We start from the raw sequence: 21264 nt of genomic DNA on the forward strand, positions 1-21264 counted from the left end.
TGAGCATACAATCGAGTTAAAGGTAATTAATTATTGTTATTTATTTATTTATTAATTATTTTAATGTTAATTGACAGGATTCGATTCATTTTAGAGATCACTTAAGAAACTTATTCACGGATTTATTGTAATATTAAATGAAACGAAAGAATTTAAAAAATAAACAGATGTATTTATAATAAATTAGGTATAAAAATATATTTACAATATCTTTCTTCAACTGACAAATTGATCAAAACTAAAACCATAGATTACATACATTATGTATTATTATGTATAGTACCTCTAAAACAGAGAATTTATTCTGAAGTGAACGATAATAATTCTTAATTTATTATATATTAAAATGTATAATATATTTATTTTATTTATTTATTCAACACTTTATTGCACCAACATAACAGGATTTGTTGAACAATTTTCAATACGTATAGTGTAGTACAAAAGGCGGTCTTATTGTTAAGAAATCTCTTCTAGACGACCTTTGGGTAGAAGGAATTAAAGCATAAATAGGTAGGTGGCGTGTTAAAAAGAATAGATCTGTAAAAAAATAATATCTGTACATCTATTATATTCTAATACATTTATTTTTGGAGGTTACATAATTTAATGTATTGTGAAGAACTGGTGTCTGAAGTAGGATAAACCTGTGTTACAGATCACCAGGTCCTCACCCCATGGTGTTGGCACTATATTACAATTTGCTCTGGTTATGAATATAATAACAACATTAATACATATACACATACATACACACATACACACACACATACATATACATATATATATATATATATATATATATATATACATATATACATACATACACATATACATACATACACATATACATACATACACATATACATACATACACATATACATACATATATACACACACACATACATACACATATATAGTTAAGGTTATACAACCGATATATCCTACATACACTTACACAATATACATTATTTTAATAATATTTTCATAAGTTGTAATTTAATACGTAACCTTCAGTAATTTCTCCGTGTCATCGTACGTCAGACTCAATAACCATGTTTTAAGCGCAGTTTTACAATTGAAGTGTGAATATGAATATATGTTCAAAATACGGTTTATATTATTATAAAGATGGCTGCCGAGGAAACAGAAAAATCTTTGTGAAAGTATTGTTCTAAAGATCTGTGACAGCATAGTTATATACACATACATAAATAAACACATACATCCAAATAGTATTTACATTTATTATCATTTATTTATAGAGTAGATATTATGGCACATTTTATGAAGAGAAATAATATACATTTTTATTAATAAAATACCTACATGATTAAGTACAAATGTAGGACTCGAACAAGAACTATAGATAGGCGAGGTGGTGTGTTAAAACGCTACATTCCTTGTCCAAATTTCAATAGAATTTAATAAAAAGATCACAACGTGTTGTTGAAATTATCACTATTATACTAGTACCGTACCAATATTAATATACTATAAACAAAAATAGATATAAATATAAGATACAATACATCTATTATGTATTTGTAATTAAGTGTCTGTTTACATTTTCATTAAGTCCTATTGTAACAGTCTACAATAGATTTTTCTTCTATAATATCTAATAAATGCCAAAAAATCACATCAGTTTCTTTTACCTCGAGTTGGGAAACAATATAAGGACAAATATCTAGAGACACTACGTAATCAATTTAGTAATGTTCGCTTCCTAAATTGATTTGTCCGAGAATCGAACCCGGCACCTTATTTATAAAAAGCAATATGCCATGTAGGATTCTATCCCAACATTTCAACATGCTCGTGGAGCGTGCGAGACTATATTTTGGATCTATAAGGCAGTAATCTCCACTGCGACTGGATCATGTCTCTGTTGTTTTCTATTGACGACAGCTTGCTGACATCTGAGAATACGAAATATATATTTTTATTCGATATTTAATATGATTAAATCCAACCAGAATTAGACTTTTTAGCCAGAGGCGTTCTCCTCTAATGATCTATCCGGTTTTAGAGATTTTTTATTGTATGAAAATGGTATGGTATAGTATGGTAACCCCGCCTGCGATAACGGGATACGCTGGCGGGGCACCAGTGAAGGATGATCGATGAGAATGAAAACAGGCCAGTTAGCCCATCATGATGAATTCATCTGGAATTAATCATGATTCTTAGTCATTCTTAGTTTCCATTACTAACAATCCCTTTCTCCCCCCGGTTTTAGAATAAAGAAATAAGTATGAGTAAACGATCCTGGTCTCGTGAATCGCTTTAGTTTCTGACCAGTATATCCTCTGTAACTGTGGTGTCCTCTTTTCATTTCCCCCATAAATCTTTCATTCCTTTTTACCAACTTCCTTTACTCACTCGCAACATCGAGCGTGGGGCAGACGGGCAAATGCAGTTAGGCTTTAGGGAAGTGTGTGGAATTGTTCGGATTGATACCTGCTGCTGGTTTTCACCATCGTACAACCCGCCATAAACTAAAATCTTCATCCCAACCAACTGGACGAGTGGCGGTCCTCCACCGTGCGTTTTTCAAGGAACTTTCTTCCACGCACAACTACTCTTTGGAATCAACTTCCAGCAGCAGTATTTCCCGAACCGATACGACAACATAATCTTCAAGAAAAGAGCATATTCCCTTTTAAAAGGCCGGCAGCACACCTGCAATGCTGTTGATGTTGTGGGTGATCATGGGCGGCGGTAGTTACTTACCATCAGGTGAGTCGCATGCTCGTTTGCCCCCTGTTTTGTAAAAAAAAAAATTTAAGAGAAACGCTGCTGCTCATCCCTCCCTACCTGAGTCGCCTCTAACGATACCTACGGGAAAGGAAGGGCTGGCCTATTCTATGCCAGGACCACACGGCCATTCTTACCTTTGTTCTGGATAAAGTCTTGTATGAAGTGCATGAATGCCCTGACTGGTACCGCCATGTTGATGTATGGGTAGCAGGCGCCGGTGTGCGTCTTCGCATTGCTGACCACTATCGCCAACACTTCTATTTTGGAGTCACTGGTCAGCCGGAATATCGGGCCTCCGCTATTGGTCAGATATAAAAGATGGAATGAAATTGTTAGCATCCATTTAGGGGAAGGCTTTATCAGTAAAAAAAAAAGAGAAAAAAGAAATAATCTGTCACTTTTTATGTATTTTTTTCCTTTATTTTTGTGACTGTTTATTTGTATTTATCTTTATTTGTGTGCTGAATTAGTACAAATAAATTATTTACCTATCTATTTATAAAATTTAAGATTTAACGAGGGAAATCGTTAAACTTTCAAAGGTTTCGCCCATGATACCCTTCATGCGTTACCATTCCTGATGACTCAGATTTTTTTTTTTTGATGGGTGAAAATGGTATGGTAACCCCGCATGCGCTAACGGGATACGCTGGCGGAGCACCAGTGAAGAGTGATAGATGAGAATGAAAACAGGCCAGTTAGTCCATCACGATGAATTCATCAGGAATTAACCATAATAATTTCCAGGGAGAACCGCGAGGAGGTCGACCTGGTTGGGCATATTGCTAGCAATGGGACTGGTAGTCTGCATTATTAACAAACCCCCCCCCCCCTACTATCGTGACATTGGGTATATTTATCTTTATCTTTATTCTTTATTGTACACAAAATATAATGTTAACCGCAATTCATTTGAAATGTAATGTACGAAGGCGAGCTTATCTCTAAAAAGAGATTTCTTCCAGCAAAACCTTTTCATGTAAATTGTATGCTATTTTAAAAATAAAAATAGGCAGTTATACGATCTGCATACATTGTATAAGCACATAAGCCATGTATACACAAAGAATAAATAGGTATCTATTTAATGTAATAACAACCTTAATAAAACTAATTTCTACCGTACCTAGTAGTAAACTAGTTTCTACCGTCTTTATGTACGTTATCAGTACATAAAGACGGTTTAAAATTAGATATGACGTATTTAATTTAATTCCTTTTATATATCTTAATCTTTTCCAACAATAATATTATTAAACCTTTTTTTTATTTGCTAGTTTATACCCGTGTCTTCGACCGCATGAGCGCGATAAGTTGTTTGGTGAGTAACATTTTGTACTCACCTTTTTTAGCTTATGCCTTTCTCCATACCTGATACTGCGATCAGTTCAAATTTTATGACAATTGGTAAATTTGTAAAGACTCGAAGAGGTATCAAACAAACTCCACATTTACATTCATATATATGTAAATTACACTAATATCATAAAGGGAAAGGTTTTGAGTTTTTGTATTTTTTTTTTATACAACTTAGAATGGCAAACAAGCTGACGGCCCAACTGATGGAAAGTGGTAACCGTCGCCTATAGACATGAGCAGTACCATGGACATAACAGAGTATACTGTTTCGCCCATGATACTCCCCATGCGTCGCCATTCCTGAGGACTCAGGTGTTATTCCTCTGTACCCTGTAAATTCACGCCATATTCCACCCTTCAAACCGAAACACAGCCATGCAAACACAACTGCTTCACGGTAGAAACACGAATGGGACAGAGGTACCCAAGCAATCGACTTTAACTACCTTTGTTTTTGATGGATAAACTAAAAACTATTGAACGCGAGCAACACAGACTATATATTATTAAGAACACAGTTAGATAATGCTATGAAATTTATAATAATATAAACAAAGAGAGTGCTTTTTAAAGTGTGGGTCGCGAACCCTTGGGGGGTCCCCGAGCCTCTACAAGGGGGTCGCGGAAGGTCGCGAAGCAGTGAGAAATCACCAGTTCCATAAATACATCAATCAATCAATTAATACATAATGAAATATCTACATATAACAGACATCGATTACATGTCTGTTTTAGATACTTTAATTATACATTATTTATTTTATTTTATCAATACCTAACTGTGAATATAAATACGACTGTATGGATTTCATAATAGTACCATAATAAGATTCATACACATTCCAAACCATGGAGGGTACTAAGGGGGTCGCGTCATGAAAAATATTGAAAGACTCAGTGTCTTGTCTAAGACAATAAAATTTTGTTATTTAAACCTAATAACAAATAGTAATTTCTTTTTCAATCTATGTTACCGTGAAGCGCCGGAGCGAATCTAAGGGATCGTTAGAAATAGGGGCCAACAACCTAATTGCTAGCAATATACCATATCCAGTTACGACTCCATTTTCACACATTTACAAAAAAAAAACTGCTTTAGGGTAGAAACACATGAGCCAAAGGCATCCATTCAGACGATTTATGCACCAAGTCTCTTTATTGAATAATATGTCAAACCTGAAGCCTGACTGGACACAGCACGAGGTCTGCAGCATGGAAGGGGAGACGTTGTTCACGTGGCCAGTGGTCACCGTCGGCCGCAAATCTTCCAAGTTCTGCTCGTTGAAGTAAGGATAGCCCGCAGCTAGTACTGGCTCCCCTGGCATGGAAATAAAGGATTATAGTGCTTACCGGGGTTACCAATCCATTTTCATTTAACAAAAAAAAAAAAACTGTCCTTCCTGGTACCTTTAACAGCAGATTGTGTCGCGATGCTGGCTGGCTGGAGATGCGGCCAGTACTCAGGGTTGGAGTACAAGAGAGCGAGGTCGTAGGCACGATCGGCCGCCGACTTGTAGCGGACAATCGCCGCTCCCCGTATTCCAGCGCAATACAGGGACACTTTTGTAGATGCATACTGAAGATAGACGTGAATTTAACATATACAGTGGTACCTCGACATAAGAGTTTAATTCGTTCCATAACCTTGCTCGTATGTGAAATTGCGCGTATCTCAAAGCAATTATTCCCATTGAAATTAATCGAATCCGTTCCAGCTCCCAAAAAAGCACCTCAGTTGTTTTTTTCCAAGTCTTTTAAAAAAAAAAATTGTATTTACTAGAAGTAACATTTATTTATAACTCGCACACCATGCTCTATGATTTCACGCTTTAATTCAACAGACATTGTATTCTTCTTCAGATCCATGGTTATAAATGTGATAAATTTCGCATTTTTTGCTTTTTGTAAATGTACAACAAAGCAAAAAAATGCGAATCCAACTTAACAAAAATGCTTTGAAAACGAGGAAAACAAGCACACGGACTGAGGTCTAGTAGACTAGACCTCAGTCCGTGTGCTTGTTTTCCTCTAACACTTTCTCCCACCTTAGAAGGTGGGAGAAAGTGTTAGACGCTGCACACGACATCACATGCACTCCGCATGTTGGGGTAGTGTGTGATTCCTCTTATCTTAAACCTTGTTCTCATCTCATTCGGAATTAACATATATATATTTGTCACGCTTGTCTCCTATTAGAGTAGGCAGAAACAATCGATCGCCAAATGCTTCGATTTAAACAAACCTCTTTCGCTTCTTCCACATTCATTAATCTTTTCATACACGCTCGCCGGTTACGGGTACTTTTTGGCCCTTCTTCAGCACGTCGCCTATTTGGTCAACATACGTCCGTCCATGGCGACCCCTACCGATATCTCCATTCATTCTTGCTCGATAAATCTCTTTCGTAATTCTCTTTCATTCATCCTCTCCATGGGCAAACCAACGCAACATTCCTTTTTCGATTTTTGTCACTACATCGACTTTCAGTTCACACTTCTCTATAATCACACTATTTCTTACTCTATCTTTTAAAATACCACACACACTTCTCAAAGCTCTCATCTCTACAGCATTTATCTTACTTTCATGCTTCTTCTGTCATACCCACGATTCGCTTCCATACATGAGTGTTGGTGTCAGTACTCCTTGCATTATGGCAAGGCGAGCTTTGCTCGATACATTTTTACTTGACATAATCGAGAGCAGTGCACCGTTTACATTGTTTCCCGCTTTTACTCATCTATTAATATCTCTGTCTCACTTTTCATCCCTCGTAAACAATGAAATTAAACAAAATAACTCTAATCAAACAAATGTAGTGTGGAACAGTATTGAGCATGTGAGTGCTTACATTGTTGACGACGTGTGCGCAGGTGAGGAACAGTCCGCCGCCCAGGTACAGGCCGGCGCCCCACGCCGCGCCGCAGCGAACAAGCGCCACCGTTGCATCCACGTGACCTGCCCCAGGATACAACCATACTGTGTCATTAATCTAAAAGTAATATTTAGGGGAAAGGGATTGTTAGTAACGGAGATGTTCAAGCTTCATTGTTGACAATATACCCTATCAGGTCAACCTCTATTCTCATAGCTCGTCGTTGCTTGAGCCCATAAGTGACCGCAATTTTCCATGTGGGGCCGGATTTGCGATTTGTAGAGCATTAATCGTTGATCCGGCGTGAAGTAATGCTTCGCTTTAAGCACACCGAGTTTTTTGGATGCCAGCTTAACCTTATCTTCGAGGTGGCCACGGAATTGTACATCACTAAAGATGTCGACACCAAGAATCCTAATACTTTTAGATATGTTAAGAGACGTGCCCTGGAATTGTGGAGCTGCTCACATCTATAGGCGACGGTTACCACTTTCCATCAGGTGGGCCGTCAGAAAAAAACCGACATATTGGCAAAATTAATTATTTTAATTTAAAATGTACTATTAAACTAAATTTTGATAAAATTTATAAAAGTATATAATTTTTCCATTTGGATTTTTCTTATCTGAAAGATTATCCTTTCCAAATCGGTTTATAAATAAAAGAGTTACAAGGTAACAAATATAAAAAAATACAACCAATTTGAGAACTTCTTTTATGAAGTCGGTTTAAAAAGCTTAAATACGTGTATATATATATATATATATATATATATATATATATATATATATATAATGACAAGAATTTCGTATATTTTTTAAATAAATAAGTAAATACACATTACCTAATATTCGAGTATGAGGATGCGTAGGTTGCGATCTGGGAATGCTAGGGGGCGCCACTCTCAGTTTAGCGGAGAGCACGGATCCTAGCGGCGCCACCAGTGTTAGCCCCACCCACTCCCCCCGCCACCAGGCGACGCTGCATACCACTGCACCTATCAGCTCCTTCCTAAAAGACATGACCCATTTTAGGTACGTTCAATTAGAAATGGAAGGGGGAAGGGATTGTTAGTAATGCGGACTACCAGTCTCATTGCTAGCAATACATCCTGTCAGATTGACCTTCACGTGGTCCCCCCTGGAAACCATCGTGCTGAATTTCGCTATGGGCTAACAAACCTGCTATTTAATTTCACCAATCATCCCTCACTGGTGTTCTACCAGCGTATACCGTTTTTTTTAATGGGTGAAAATGGTATGGTAACCCCGACTATGCTAACAGGATACGCTGGCGGAGCACCAGTGAAGGGTGATAGATGAGAATGAAAACAGGCCAGTTAGCCCATCATGATGAATTGATCAGGAATTAACCATGATAGTTTCCAGGGGGAACCGCGAGGAGGTCGACCTGGTTGGGTATATTGCTAGCAATGGAATTCTCAGACTCCATTACTAATAATCCCTTTCCCCCCAACAATGACGATTAGATGATTCAATTGAAATATAGTATCGTAAAATACAGATCCAAGTATATACATACAATAAAGAAAGATAACAAATAAATGTACTGTTAAATAATGTACTTGCCGTACATTGTTATTGTATCTATATATCGAGGTATTTTTTTTTAATGGATGATAACGAAATAGTAACCCCGCCTGCGTTATCGGTATACACTGGCGGGGCACCAGTGAGGGATGATAGGTGAGGATGAAAAGGCATTAGGCCATCGTGACTAATTCAACGATAAATTAGTCACGATAGTTTCCAGGTGGAACCGCGTGGAGGTCGACCCGATAGGATATATTGATAGCATTAGGAGCTAACCTCCCCATACCTAACAATTCCTTCCCCCTGTCGAGCTACTGTAACAATAAAACGATCAACTGTTATGCTCACGTTGGTCCTTCACTAAAAACGGGCCCGCCTTCCGAGCCTAACGCTGTGGCGGCATCAGTGAGCAGAAGCGATGGTTTCTTGCCAACCACACCGCAGACGGATCCCCTCGTCACTCCGTTGAGGAACACCTATAATTTGATAAACACCATCATATCATCATCACCGTAACCGCTTACCATCAGGTGGAACGCCTGCAATACCAGGGATATTACGCGTGCATTGCCGACCCTGAATAAACCTCTTTATATTTTTTTTTTGAAAAACCCCATACTGTAGTCTTTTGAAAAACCCCCACACTTATCCTTAAGGATTTATATTTTATATATAGTATAAAAAATAAATCCGTCTACAAATGTACATAACCTATTATACTGTTTTGTTACTTTCTTTCAAATAAGGAATTTAGTGTTAAGGAAAGAGACTAAACAGTTCAATGGATAGAATACGTTTACGAGAAGTTTGACGTTTACATGAATAAAGGAGTTAGATCTGTACTATAGTATTAGTAAATATAACTTATATATTTTCATGTTTTAATAAGATTTATGGATGTAGATGATGTATATATACATATGTATGTACATATCTTTTTTTCTTTTTTGAAGGGTGAAAATGGTATGGTAACCCCGCCTGCGCTAACGGGATACGCTGGCGGAGCACCAGTGAAGGGTGATAGATGAGAATGAAAACAGGCCAGTTAGCCTATCATGATGAACTCATCAGGAATTAACCATGATAGTTTCCAGGGAGAACCGCGAGGAGGTCGACCTGGTTGGATATATTGCTACCAATGGGATTCTCAGTCTCCATTAGTAACAATCCCTTTCCCCCCGTATGTACATATCTGTCACGCCTGTCTCATTTATATATCTAAGTAGATTTAAGTTACATTTCAATTATTTAAATAATAAATTACATTATCTGATATCTGAAAACAAAGACAAAGAATAAAGTTCTTTCCTCATTTTAACAGACAAAAAATCATAAAAATAGCTGCTACATAACCTTCAGCGATTGTAAAACAGTCGGTCAACTAACAAATCCTCATTCTGATCTTTTATTTGTACAGTAATTATCATAATACTAACACGCTAAGCAAACATAGGGACATTTATTTATTTTATTTATTTAACACTTTATTCCACCAACATAACAGGATTTGTTGAACAATTTTCGATACGTATAGTGTAGTACAAAAGGCGGTCTTATTGTTAAGCAATCTCTTCCAGACAACCTTTGGGTAGAAGGAATTAAAGCATAAATAGGTAGGTGGCGCGTTAAAAAGAATAGATCTGTAAAAAAATAATATCTGTGACAGCATAGTCATATACACATACATAAATAAACACATATATCCAAATATATACAGTGAGTGTAGAAAGTATTCGTACACCTAAGGTTGTAATAAAAAAAATACGAATTTGATAGACTTTCTTTTATTTATCTAATTTAAATCAATACTATTAAATATTTTAACATTCCCGCACTTTGTTTATGATAATTTTTGTTTTTTAATAAAAAAAATTATACAACATAAAAATATTTTTACGTTAACTAAGCAAATAATGACAAACAAAAAGTATTCGTACACTTATAAAATTTGTAAGTAAATGAATATTAAAAAAATATTAATACTTTGTTGGACCACCGTTAGCATTGATGATAGCTTGGAGTCTCTGCGGCATCGAATCAACTAGTTTGAAAATATAAGAAGACGGTATTAATGCCCATTCTTCGCGAAGCGCAATTTTTAGTGTTTCTTTACTCGAAATTGGTCGATTTCGAATTTTATTATCGAGATAATCCCACACATGCTCTATAATATTAATATCAGGTGATTGAGGAGGAATCTCTAGGTATTTTAAAGCGTTAAACAGGATCCATGCTTTAGTACTCCATGCTTTATGTTTAGGGTCATTATCTTGTAAAAATATCCAATTATTGTTAAAACCCATTTGAGCTGCACTAGAGAGACGATTCTCTTTTAAAATATTAATATACGTTTTGTGATCCCTAATTCCATCAATAAATGCAAGTTTTCCCACCCCAAAAACACTCATGCAACCCCATACAAATACTGACCCACCACCGTGTTTTACCGTTGGACATAAATTTTCTTTCTTATATTCCATATTAGGTTTTCTCCATACCATATGATGCCCATCCGATTTGAAAATATTATATTTCGATTCATCTGAGTAAATAACAGTTTGCCAAAAATGATTTTTTCATTAATATATTTTTTTGCGAATTCTAATCTTTTTTTCTATTAATATCATTTACCCAATACTTTTTACGCGGAGTTCTTCCATGATAATCGTTACTACGTAATACGTTCCGAACGGTACTGACAGAAATATGGCAATCATTGATATTATTAATTTCTTGTAACACTCGAGCGGCACTAATTTTTGGATTTTTTTTTACACAATTTAAAATTTTCCGATCCAATCGAGGCGTGATTTTTGATGGACGCCCCACCTCTGGGTTTGTTTTTTAGTGTTTTAGTAATAGAAAACCGATCAATTACAGTCTGTACGGTTGAACGTGGTCTATTGACAAATTTTGCAATTTCACATAATGATTTGCATTGATTATGCAAATTAATAATTATTTTTCTCTCCTCTTCACTCGTTTCTTTTGCTTTACGACCCATTTTTGTAACTAAACACGTCTATACTTGTCACGAGTGCAACTAAAACGTCTAATATCTATACCTACGTATTAAAAATGACCTTGGCATTGTAGGCATATGAAAAATTCGATTGAATAAATGATTTATACAGAATTTCATTTAAAAAAGCATGAATGTACGAATACTTTTTGTTTGTCATTATTTGCATAGTTAACATAAAAATATTTTTATGTTGTATAATTTTTTTTTAAAAAAACAATAATTATCATAAACAAAGTGCGGGAATGTTAAACTATTTAACAGTATTGATTTAAATTAAATAAATAGAGGAAAGTCTATCAAATTCGTATTTTTTTTATTATAACCCTAGGTGTACGAATACTTTTTACACTCACTGTATATTTAAATGGTGAAGAGACTCGCTGAAAATCATAGTGAGTGGCAAGAGCTCCACCGACAAGAGCGCAGCTCTTAAATAGGATAGATAATTTAAATACTAAACTAACTTCACAACCAAATGGCGTAGAATGGACTTCAACAGAAGCTCCTCGCTCGGGCGCCGGCTTCACCAAGTCTAGCAGTTCTGATAACGGTCTTAACGTTTTTAAACCTGAAACAAGATAAACACATATTTTGAATAAATCAATTATGATACAGATTATAATCATTAATAATAATTACACAACAAAATATTTACAAAAACATAATCACATAAAAGCAAGATAAATATGCAACAATGGGCGGCTTTATTGTATTCGTTGAAAACATTATTAGGTTTTTAATTTTTTTTTTCAGTATCACAGTAATACAATATAATATTTACTGTGTCTGACTTGCGCCATCTACCTTTCTCTCTGTACTTATCCTTATAATTATGTAAGAGATTGTTTTTAGCGATAAGGCCGCCTTTTGTATATGCACATTCTGTATAAACACTCCTTGTATACATCTCTACTGTGCGCAATAAAGAGTTTATTATTATTTAATTTTTTAGAAAATTCACATCTCCCCTCTTAAGGAGACGAGATGGCAAACTTGCCCCCGGCAAAAGCACATTCGGCCAGGGTTTAAGGCCCCAGGGAGAGAAACCGGCGTACAATGCGGGCATTATTATTAGATTAGCACTGGACAGTTAACGGCTATATCAGCTGCATAATAATAATAATAATATAATAAAAGGGGTTGGGATCTCAGCTTTCTTTTTTCCAAAGGTTTTTGGGACGGGTTGTCTGAGAAAACCGGCAAATTAGCCGAGAATGAAGTATATAATAATATTACAATATAATTAAAGATTGTGCCAAAAAGACTTCAATTGTGACGTCTTTTTAAAATATACCTATATAATATTGTTAATTATAATCCTTCTATTATTAGTAATAAGGTAGAAATTTGCTTAATAAATTTTCAAGCACATACCTACACATTTCATCACAAATGAGAACAAAAAATATTAATATAATCATACTCCTTTGTTGAAACTATCAACGATTGTTTCTTGTAATTACCTAATTCCTTATTTGAATATTTTGTCAATTATTTATGGAAGATAGAATCTTTCATTATGAATTGTGAATGTCAAAAATTAAACAATATAGTTTATTATCAGGATTAAAATAATGGATTGTCAATGCAGTAAGGACTCCCGTAACTATTACAGATATTACGATACTCCTGATGGATGTGATATTCCAAAAAAGGTTTGATATTTTATAAACATTTTTTAGGATAAAAAGTTGTCTTCCCTATCCTATATAAGTATACTAGCTAACTCGGCAAACGTTGTTTTACCATATACATTATTTCGAGAACTATACATGAAAATTTATCGTACTACAATTATAATATTCGATCGCCATCTTGCAACCTTATTATGGATTATAAAAATAGCGATTAACAAACAGGCGTTGATCGTAAAACAGTGAAAATTAGAGGTTGTATATATTTTTCAATGCTAAATCATTATAAAATGAAATTTGAAAAATTTGTCAAAAAAAAAATTTTGGGGAGAGTCACCGAACGTACGACTTCATTTAATACTGCACTCATGTAACAACAGTTAGGAATTAGCTACAATTAGGATCGGTTTACAATAGTTTGCATTGGCAAGTTGCACCAACATGCATCCATCAGAACAGTATTGGACCATTGTGTCGCTAGTGACAAGTGACGCAATTCAAGGGTGTGAGTTCTCAATTTATCGTCAATCCATTTATAATTATTTCTTTCGTTATCATAAAAACAAATGCTAGTACAATCAAAACTAATTACATCATTAATATCTTATTATTACGTCAATTAAGTTATTGACCTGTTTTTTTTTTTTTTTTGATGGATGAAAATGGTATGGTAACCCCGCCTGCGCTAACGGGATACGCTGGCGGAGTACCAGTGAAGGATGATAGATGAGAATGAAAACAGGCCAGTTAGCCCATCATGAATTATTTCATCAGGAATTAACCATGATAGTTTCCAGGGGGAACCGCGAGGAGGTCGACCTGGTTGGGTATAGTTATTGACCTGTTAAAAATCAGCAAAATTACGACTGTTCGTCATAGTTGGAAAGATTAGCAAGTTATAGTAATTTTGGCTACGTAGCTCGAGGGTTTGATAAACAATAATAACCTATGATAAGTGTGTTGATAACAATGATAAGTGTGTCAACTACTGGTAAAATCCCCCCAGGGGGAGGTTTATGTTCAGCAGTAGACACACGGCTGATATCAATTCAATTCAATTTAATTCAATTTATTCTATAATAATATTACATTGTGTCGAATACTATAGATTTTTTATACTGTACAGCTGCAAAATTACAAACAAGCAGCAATTTTTACATATAAACAATGTCACATACAAATAATGAATTAATAATAATAACAATTTAAGTGAAAAAACAAGTAACTATACATAACTCACAGTTATTATATTTCTAAAATTCATTTATTTTATAAATACATTTTTCCAACAGAAGGGCCATGGAGTTTGATTTTTAATATTCTCCAATTTTGGATAGTTTTCAGATCAATTGGTAATCAGAAGGCCTACCATGAAATGTTTTCCGAAATTTCGGATCCGAACGAAACAAAAATTTGATACTAAGATTACATAATACGTACCGTTTAAAAATATTTAAAATGCTGAAATATCGTTCCTTTGAACTTGTATGGTAGGATTTATGACAAACGAAATGTTAAGCTCCATTTACTGGGTCGATTTCGTTACGAATAAAAACACGAAGTTGAGCTCGAAAATTCGGAATTTCATTTTATGGTAGACCCCATGTTATCATGATGATGGTATTACGTTCTACAGTGATGAACTTGTATCGATGGGAAGGGGGGGGGGGGATTAGTCGAAATTATGTTACATTAGCATTCAGAAACCACGCAAGGTTTATATTAAAAACTGAATTATGACCATTTTGTGTTACTATGGCACACGCATGAAGGAAAAGTAAGAAAGGAAATTGTTGGTTTATATATTTTGCTTTTTGTTTTTTTTTTTTTGTGTTGCTTTTTTATTTTCATTCTTTTATCTCTTTTCCTGTGTATTTTTTTTTGTATACAACTTAGAATGGCAAACAAGCTGACAGCCGACCTGATGGAAAGTGGTAACCGTCGCCTATAGACATGAGCAGTACCATGGACATAACAGAGTATACTATTTCGCCCATGATACCCCCCATGCGTTGCCATTCCTGAGGACTCAGATGTTATTCCTCTGTACCCAGTGAATTCACGCCATATCCCACCCTTCAAACCGAAACACAGCCATGCAAACACAACTGCTTCACGGTTGAAATACGAATGGGACAGAGGTACCCAAGCAATCGACTTTTGTACAAAGTCTCCCTCTGGTGGTGTATGTTTGTATTATAATTTGTGTACTGTAAGTAATGTAAATAAATTATCTATCTATCTAATACTAAATATATAGGGGGGAAAGAGATTGTTAATAATGGAGACTGAGAATCCCATTGCTAGCAATATATCCAACCAAGTCAACCTCCTCGCGATTCTCCCTGGAAACTATCATGGTTAATTCCTGATGAATTCATCATGATGGGCTAACTGGCCTGTTTTCATTCTCATCTATCACCCGTCACTGGTGCTCCGCCAGCGTATTCCGTTAGCGCAGGCGGGGTTACCATACTATTTTCACCCATCAAAAAAAAAACTATATATATATTTGATGATTTTTCTAGGCAATGGTTACAGCTCGCTACGGTATCATCACGGGTCTCATAATGTCCACCTACGATGTCATGATGTATTCACACGCAGTCGGCTTTGGACCCATATTGAAAAGGTGAATTTAAATGTTTATTATTGTTACAGTTTAAAGGATTATTAAGAAAGCTGGTGCAATGATGTTGGTACATCCAAAAGGGTACGGAAACTGGTGAAACGATTAGTGTATTCTGTGACGACCAATGTCAATTCATTGGGCAGTGTGGTCCCGGCATAGAAGCCACCCCTTCCTTTCCCGTGGGTGTCGTAGGGCGACTAAGGGAACTAAATAGTTGAGAGATGAACAGTAGCGGCATGTTAAGAGTTTGTTATACAATATTATTATTTGGACAACAGATTTTTAACATTTTCGTAATTGAAGCAACAAATAGATATTATAACTACAACATATAGATATTGCTATGTATTATTCATCCCTAGTGCTTTCATGACTGTGTTTTAGTTTGAGGGCAGTTTTTAGGGCAGGATATGGCAGTAAATTGCAGGCTACTACGGAGGCATTTGGCCAAATAGAGTATATTCCTTTTTAAAAGGCCGGCAGCACACCTGCAATGCTGTTAGTGTTGTGGGTGATCATGGGCGGCGGTAGTCACTTACCACCAGGTGAGCCGCCCCCTGTGTTGTAAAATAAAAATAGACTTATGCCCAAAAAGTGTTTGCAGATTTTGTCACAATGAGAAAGAAACGCCGCAACACTTAATATGTGACTATAGCCCACTCATATATAAACGATATATCTTCTTTGGAAACCATACTATATACTCTGAGTGGATAAAGAACGTCGCTACAAAAACATCTTAACCCTTAATCAGGCGCCATGTGCACTGGCATTAAAACATATTTTTAAATATGGTGTGTTTTTAATTTTTCCTGTACAATGTATACCTAAGATCTGTTTCTTAAAATATATTAAAATTAAGACAAAAAAAGTGGTTGTATTATGCACTATGCCTGTTAAGGAGCTCTCTGTCGTTTCATAATTTGTTTCCATTATCCCTATTTTTAAATCAATGATTAAATTATTTTTTTACGCTACTAGAAGAATGTTATTTTTTTTTTAAAAAAAAAGTAGAATATTATTTTTGTTATAAAAAACCTAATAATTTACAATTACATTGTTATTTCAAAATCATCTCTTGTATAATGGAAACAGTGAAGGGTGATAGATGAGAATGAAAACAGGCCAGTTAGCCCATCATGATGAATTCATCAGGAATTAACCATGGTAGTTTCCAGGGGGAACTGCGAGGAGGTCGACCTGGTTGGGTATATTGCTAGCAATAGGATTCTCAGTCTCTATTACTAACAATCCCTTTCCCCCCATATTATTTATACTAGGTATGTTAATAAGGTAGTTTAAATTGATTGTTAGTTAATTAGTTTTTATGTGTATATATGTAGATACATAATATTGTCTCTCTATGCAAGAACCCCAAATTGCGTTAGGACCTCCTCCAAAGATTTTTTTTTATACAACTTAGAATAGCAAACAAGCTGACGGCCCACCTGATGGAAAGTGGTAACCGTCGCCTATAGACATGAGCAGTACCATGGACATAACATAGTATACTGTTTCGCCCATGATACCCCCCATGCGTTGCCATTCCTGAGGACTCAGATATTATTATTATTTCGGTTTGAAGGGTGTATCCAGGGGTAAATTTACGCCATATCCCACCCTTCAAACCGAAACACAGCCATGCAAACACAACTGCTTCACGGTACAAACACGAATGGGACAGAGGTACCCAAGCAATCGATTTTTGTACAAAGTCTCCCTCTGATGCTTATTTATCCATTAATACCCTTATTAATCCTTATTAAACTTTTAGGTATATGTACCACACGGTGCCGCTGGGACTAATGGGTGCGACCTTCGCAGTGGTCGCCAACGGCGTGCAGAGGGCGCGCGAAGTGGACGATATTTGGAACTACTTCATTGGTTAGTAATATAACTGTAACGCTATTATTTAGGCGATGAAAATGTCCCAGAGAACTCCAATAAAGTATGTTGTAGTAAGGCGCTAATCTTGCATGATAGCTATGTCTGTCAGTCACGTTTAATTATAATTTTGTATCTGATCCTGGTACTGACACTGCTGGACATAAGCCTTCCCCTTAAGGGGAGTTTGCCAGTAGCTGCCACGCTTGGCAGGCGGCTTGGCAACCGTAGTTAGGCTTTTAGAGATGTTTTAAGAGGGAAGCTGCTGCCCAACCCTCGCCCTCCCTTAGTCGCCTCTTACGACACTCACGGGAAAGGAAGGGGTGGCCCATTCTACATTATTTATGACCATTTATGAGTATTTATCATAACCCGTCAAAGGATATAGGTACATACAGATTTTGTTTAATGGGTGAAAATGGAATGGTAACTCCATCTGCGCTATAGCACAGATAATATTATACTAGTATACGTCGGCACCAGTGAGAGGTGATAGGTGAGAATGAAAGGTCAGTTGGCCCATGGTGGCTAATTCCACAAGAATTAACAATAACGGTTTTCAGGTGGAAGCGCGTGGAGGTGGACCTGATAGAGTTTTTTTTTATCAAACTTAGAATGCCAAACAAGCTGACGGTCCACCTGATGGAAAGTGGTAACCGTCGCCTATAGACATGAGCAGTACCATGGACATAACAGAGTATACTGTTTCGCCCATGATACCCCCCATGCGTTGCCATTCCTGAGGACTAATGAGTATATTGCTAGCAATGGTGCTGTTAGACTATCTTACTAACAATCCCTTTCCTTGCTACATACATGGGACTAATATAGTCCCAAAGCAATTTTATCAGAATTGGTTCTTTGGTTTAAAAAAAAACTGGTTATACCACAAATGAAGTAGTTTTTTTTGTGAAACACAATTTTATCTACACTTATATTATAAAGAGGAAAGGTTTGTATTTATGTGTGTACCTTTGTAATGAATAAACTCAAAAACTACTTTGCCGATTTCAAAAATTCTTTTACCATTAGAAAGCTACATTCACCGTGAGTAACATAGGCTATATTTATTGCTAGAAAAGATTAGGGATCCTTACTAAAACTTTAGTAACGTAACTCAAGGTGTAAAAAATGTTATAAAATATCTTTCGTCGCGTGCGCTACGGAAACTATTGGTGATAGAACAAAAGTATGTTCTACAATATTGAAGAAAATATCAATAACTACAAAAAACTTTGCGATACTATATGTCCAACTATTATCGTTATGTCACAATAATTACTTTTTAAAATGTTGTAAAAATGTCCACCCGCGCAAAGCCGGGCCCGTCCCGGCTAGTATTATGTAAATTAGATTACGCTTACAATTTATATAATAGTGGCGTACAGTTTATAACTCTCGAGACTAGAGGGCGCCAGTCTCCCATGATAACCTTAAATTGTTCGTGATAACGAATTTATAGCTCATAATAGATCGTATACGTTTGGACGTATTCGTAATTCAACAGATAAAATAATCCGCTAAATTACGTTCACTATTTAGATAATTTTTACTATTTAGGTAATTTATTTATTTTTAAAACACACTCTAATTGATAAACAGTTTATCGATCTAGAAATCAGAGACAAGATGGCGCCAAAGTAACAGAATTAATACGTGAATCGTAATGAATTATTTACTACTCGTTTTGGGATAATGCCATCTCATAGGATGGGGGGGGGGGGGAGATTGTATGTAATGAGAGGGTTAGTTTTGCCCCCTCGGTCCCTCCTAGATGGTTTATTTGATGGGCGATTTCAACTGATTTGTCTCATCATCGTTCTCTTCTAACATCTTCCAACGGTGCCCCATCGGAGGGGCGGAATGATCGTTAGTAATGGGAATTAGAAGTCCCATTGGTAAAAATGCACTCTGTCAAGTCGACCTGACCGCCAGTGTATACCGTTAGCGCAGACGAGGATACCATCTCATTTTCATTCATTAAAATGAAGTATATCTTAAAGACTTTAAAAGTTTCCTGTAAGTAATATCTTAGCCTAAATACTTGATTGGAAGAAATATCTTGTCCGCTTGTTGTTACCTTGCCATTTTATTTATAATCTAATATCTGTGTCTAATATGAGACAATAATAATAATAATACAATTAAAGCTCATACAAACAAAACATTATGTCCCACAAAAGACCTACTTCAATTGTGATAAAACAAATTATTTTGATTTTAAAACTAAACCACTAAATCGATTTTGATAACATTTTTATTGTAAATAATCTATAAATATATTCTTTCAGATAAAAAAATAATTTTTCAAATCGGTTTAGAACCAACTGAATTTTGAGGTAATAAACATTAAAAAAAAAATACAACCGACTTGAGAATCTTCTTTTTCCTTCCACCCTTCTTTTCTCTTCGATTCAATAAACCTATGTTTTAGGTGGTTTTTCCTGCGGCCCTATCGCTGCTGCGTACCTAGGCAGCAAGCACGCGGTACTGCTGGGCGGCCTGGCGCTTGGAGTTATAGGCATGATAAAGAAACACTCAATTGACAACTGCTACGATCTGATACCCAATCCGCCATCCCATATGAACAGTGTTAGGACGTGGAGGTGGGATTACTCGCTGGTTGCGGATCCGAGAGATGGTAATTTTTTATTTTTATCTATTCCCTAGATACAATTGTGATAATAAACACAAGGCAAAAACAATGTCAGTTGTGGAAAAATCTTTTATTTGAATTTTAAAACCAAACTACTGTAGTCGATTTTCATAAAATCTCTATGGACCCAATTTGTAAGTATATATGTACTTTCAGATAAATAAGAATTTTTCAAATCGGTTTAGGACTGACGGAGTTATGAGGTAACAATCTTAAAAAAGAACAGAATTAAGGACCACCTTTTTTTTTTTTGAAGTCGTTTGAAAATATAACAAGGTTTTTTATGTTTTGTCATGACAGATATGCGTCACACATGCGGCCAGCAAGACGAGAAATAACAATAAATGAATTATATACATAATTATTATATAAATATCACTGAATAAAAAATAAAATGACTATATTTTGCCTAATATATATGTATTTATTTTCTCAAGCTCTTGTAATACTACCAGAGATAATGGGACCGATTCTGTGTTGCCAATTCCCTAAATTTATCTCCTGAACTAATATTTTAATTTGATAATTTCGCCAAATTACTGTTTTATGGATGTCTATAAACTAAATGTTAAATCATTTTGACTTAAAACTTCAAGAAATTAAGTTCATATTGGTTCTTAGAATAAATATTTCGTTGTTATATCAAATTAAAATTTTAATTTTAAAGATCGGTTTAGAGAAATGGCAACACAGAATCGACCACAATGTTAAAAATTCCATTAAATAATAAATTATTTTTTCATAAATCTTTAAAAGCCTTTGGTGTAAGCAGTGGACAGTTAACGGTTGATGATGATATTATAAACGACGCTATTGACGACGATGATGTTGACGCTAATCTTGAGAGACCTCTCTGAACCGGTTTTAATAAAATTTCGTAAA

General features: G+C 35.5%; 2 protein-coding genes across 6 annotated transcripts in view; one reads left to right on the forward strand and one right to left on the reverse strand.

Annotated features, from left to right (window-relative positions):
• The window catches only part of LOC113521647 (uncharacterized), a 27055-nt gene extending 6259 nt beyond the window's left edge, over positions 1 to 20796 (forward strand). For 2 of the 5 annotated variants that reach the window (XM_052900008.1, XM_052900009.1), the window contains 4 exons: positions 15739 to 15842; positions 17617 to 17726; positions 20161 to 20367; positions 20683 to 20796. In XM_052900008.1, the coding sequence (XP_052755968.1) occupies positions 15742 to 15842; positions 17617 to 17726; positions 20161 to 20367; positions 20683 to 20720 (456 nt within the window). In that variant the 5' untranslated portion in view covers positions 15739 to 15741 and the 3' untranslated portion in view covers positions 20721 to 20796. Of the gene's footprint in view, positions 1 to 3931; positions 4086 to 6996; positions 7122 to 13069; positions 13232 to 15738; positions 15843 to 17616; positions 17727 to 20160; positions 20368 to 20682 lie in introns of those variants that run through there. The other 3 variants (XM_052900007.1, XM_052900006.1, XM_026907246.3) reach the window with 3 other exon arrangements.
• Positions 152 to 21264, reverse strand: part of LOC113521794 (peroxisomal leader peptide-processing protease) — a 42362-nt gene continuing 21249 nt past the window's right edge. Inside the window, exons 4-11 of the mRNA XM_052900005.1 lie at positions 12041 to 12144; positions 8900 to 9027; positions 7843 to 8009; positions 6975 to 7081; positions 5531 to 5699; positions 5300 to 5441; positions 2899 to 3062; positions 152 to 1923 (exon numbers count right to left, since the gene is read on the reverse strand). Of these exons, the coding sequence (XP_052755965.1) occupies positions 1838 to 1923; positions 2899 to 3062; positions 5300 to 5441; positions 5531 to 5699; positions 6975 to 7081; positions 7843 to 8009; positions 8900 to 9027; positions 12041 to 12144 (1067 nt within the window). The 3' untranslated portion in view covers positions 152 to 1837. The remainder of the gene's footprint in view (positions 1924 to 2898; positions 3063 to 5299; positions 5442 to 5530; positions 5700 to 6974; positions 7082 to 7842; positions 8010 to 8899; positions 9028 to 12040; positions 12145 to 21264) is intronic.

Source organism: Galleria mellonella, unplaced genomic scaffold (genome assembly GCF_026898425.1).
Source record: "Galleria mellonella isolate WM207_F2 unplaced genomic scaffold, CSIRO_AGI_GalMel_v1 utg63, whole genome shotgun sequence".
Taxonomy (NCBI): Eukaryota; Metazoa; Arthropoda; class Insecta; order Lepidoptera; family Pyralidae; genus Galleria; species Galleria mellonella.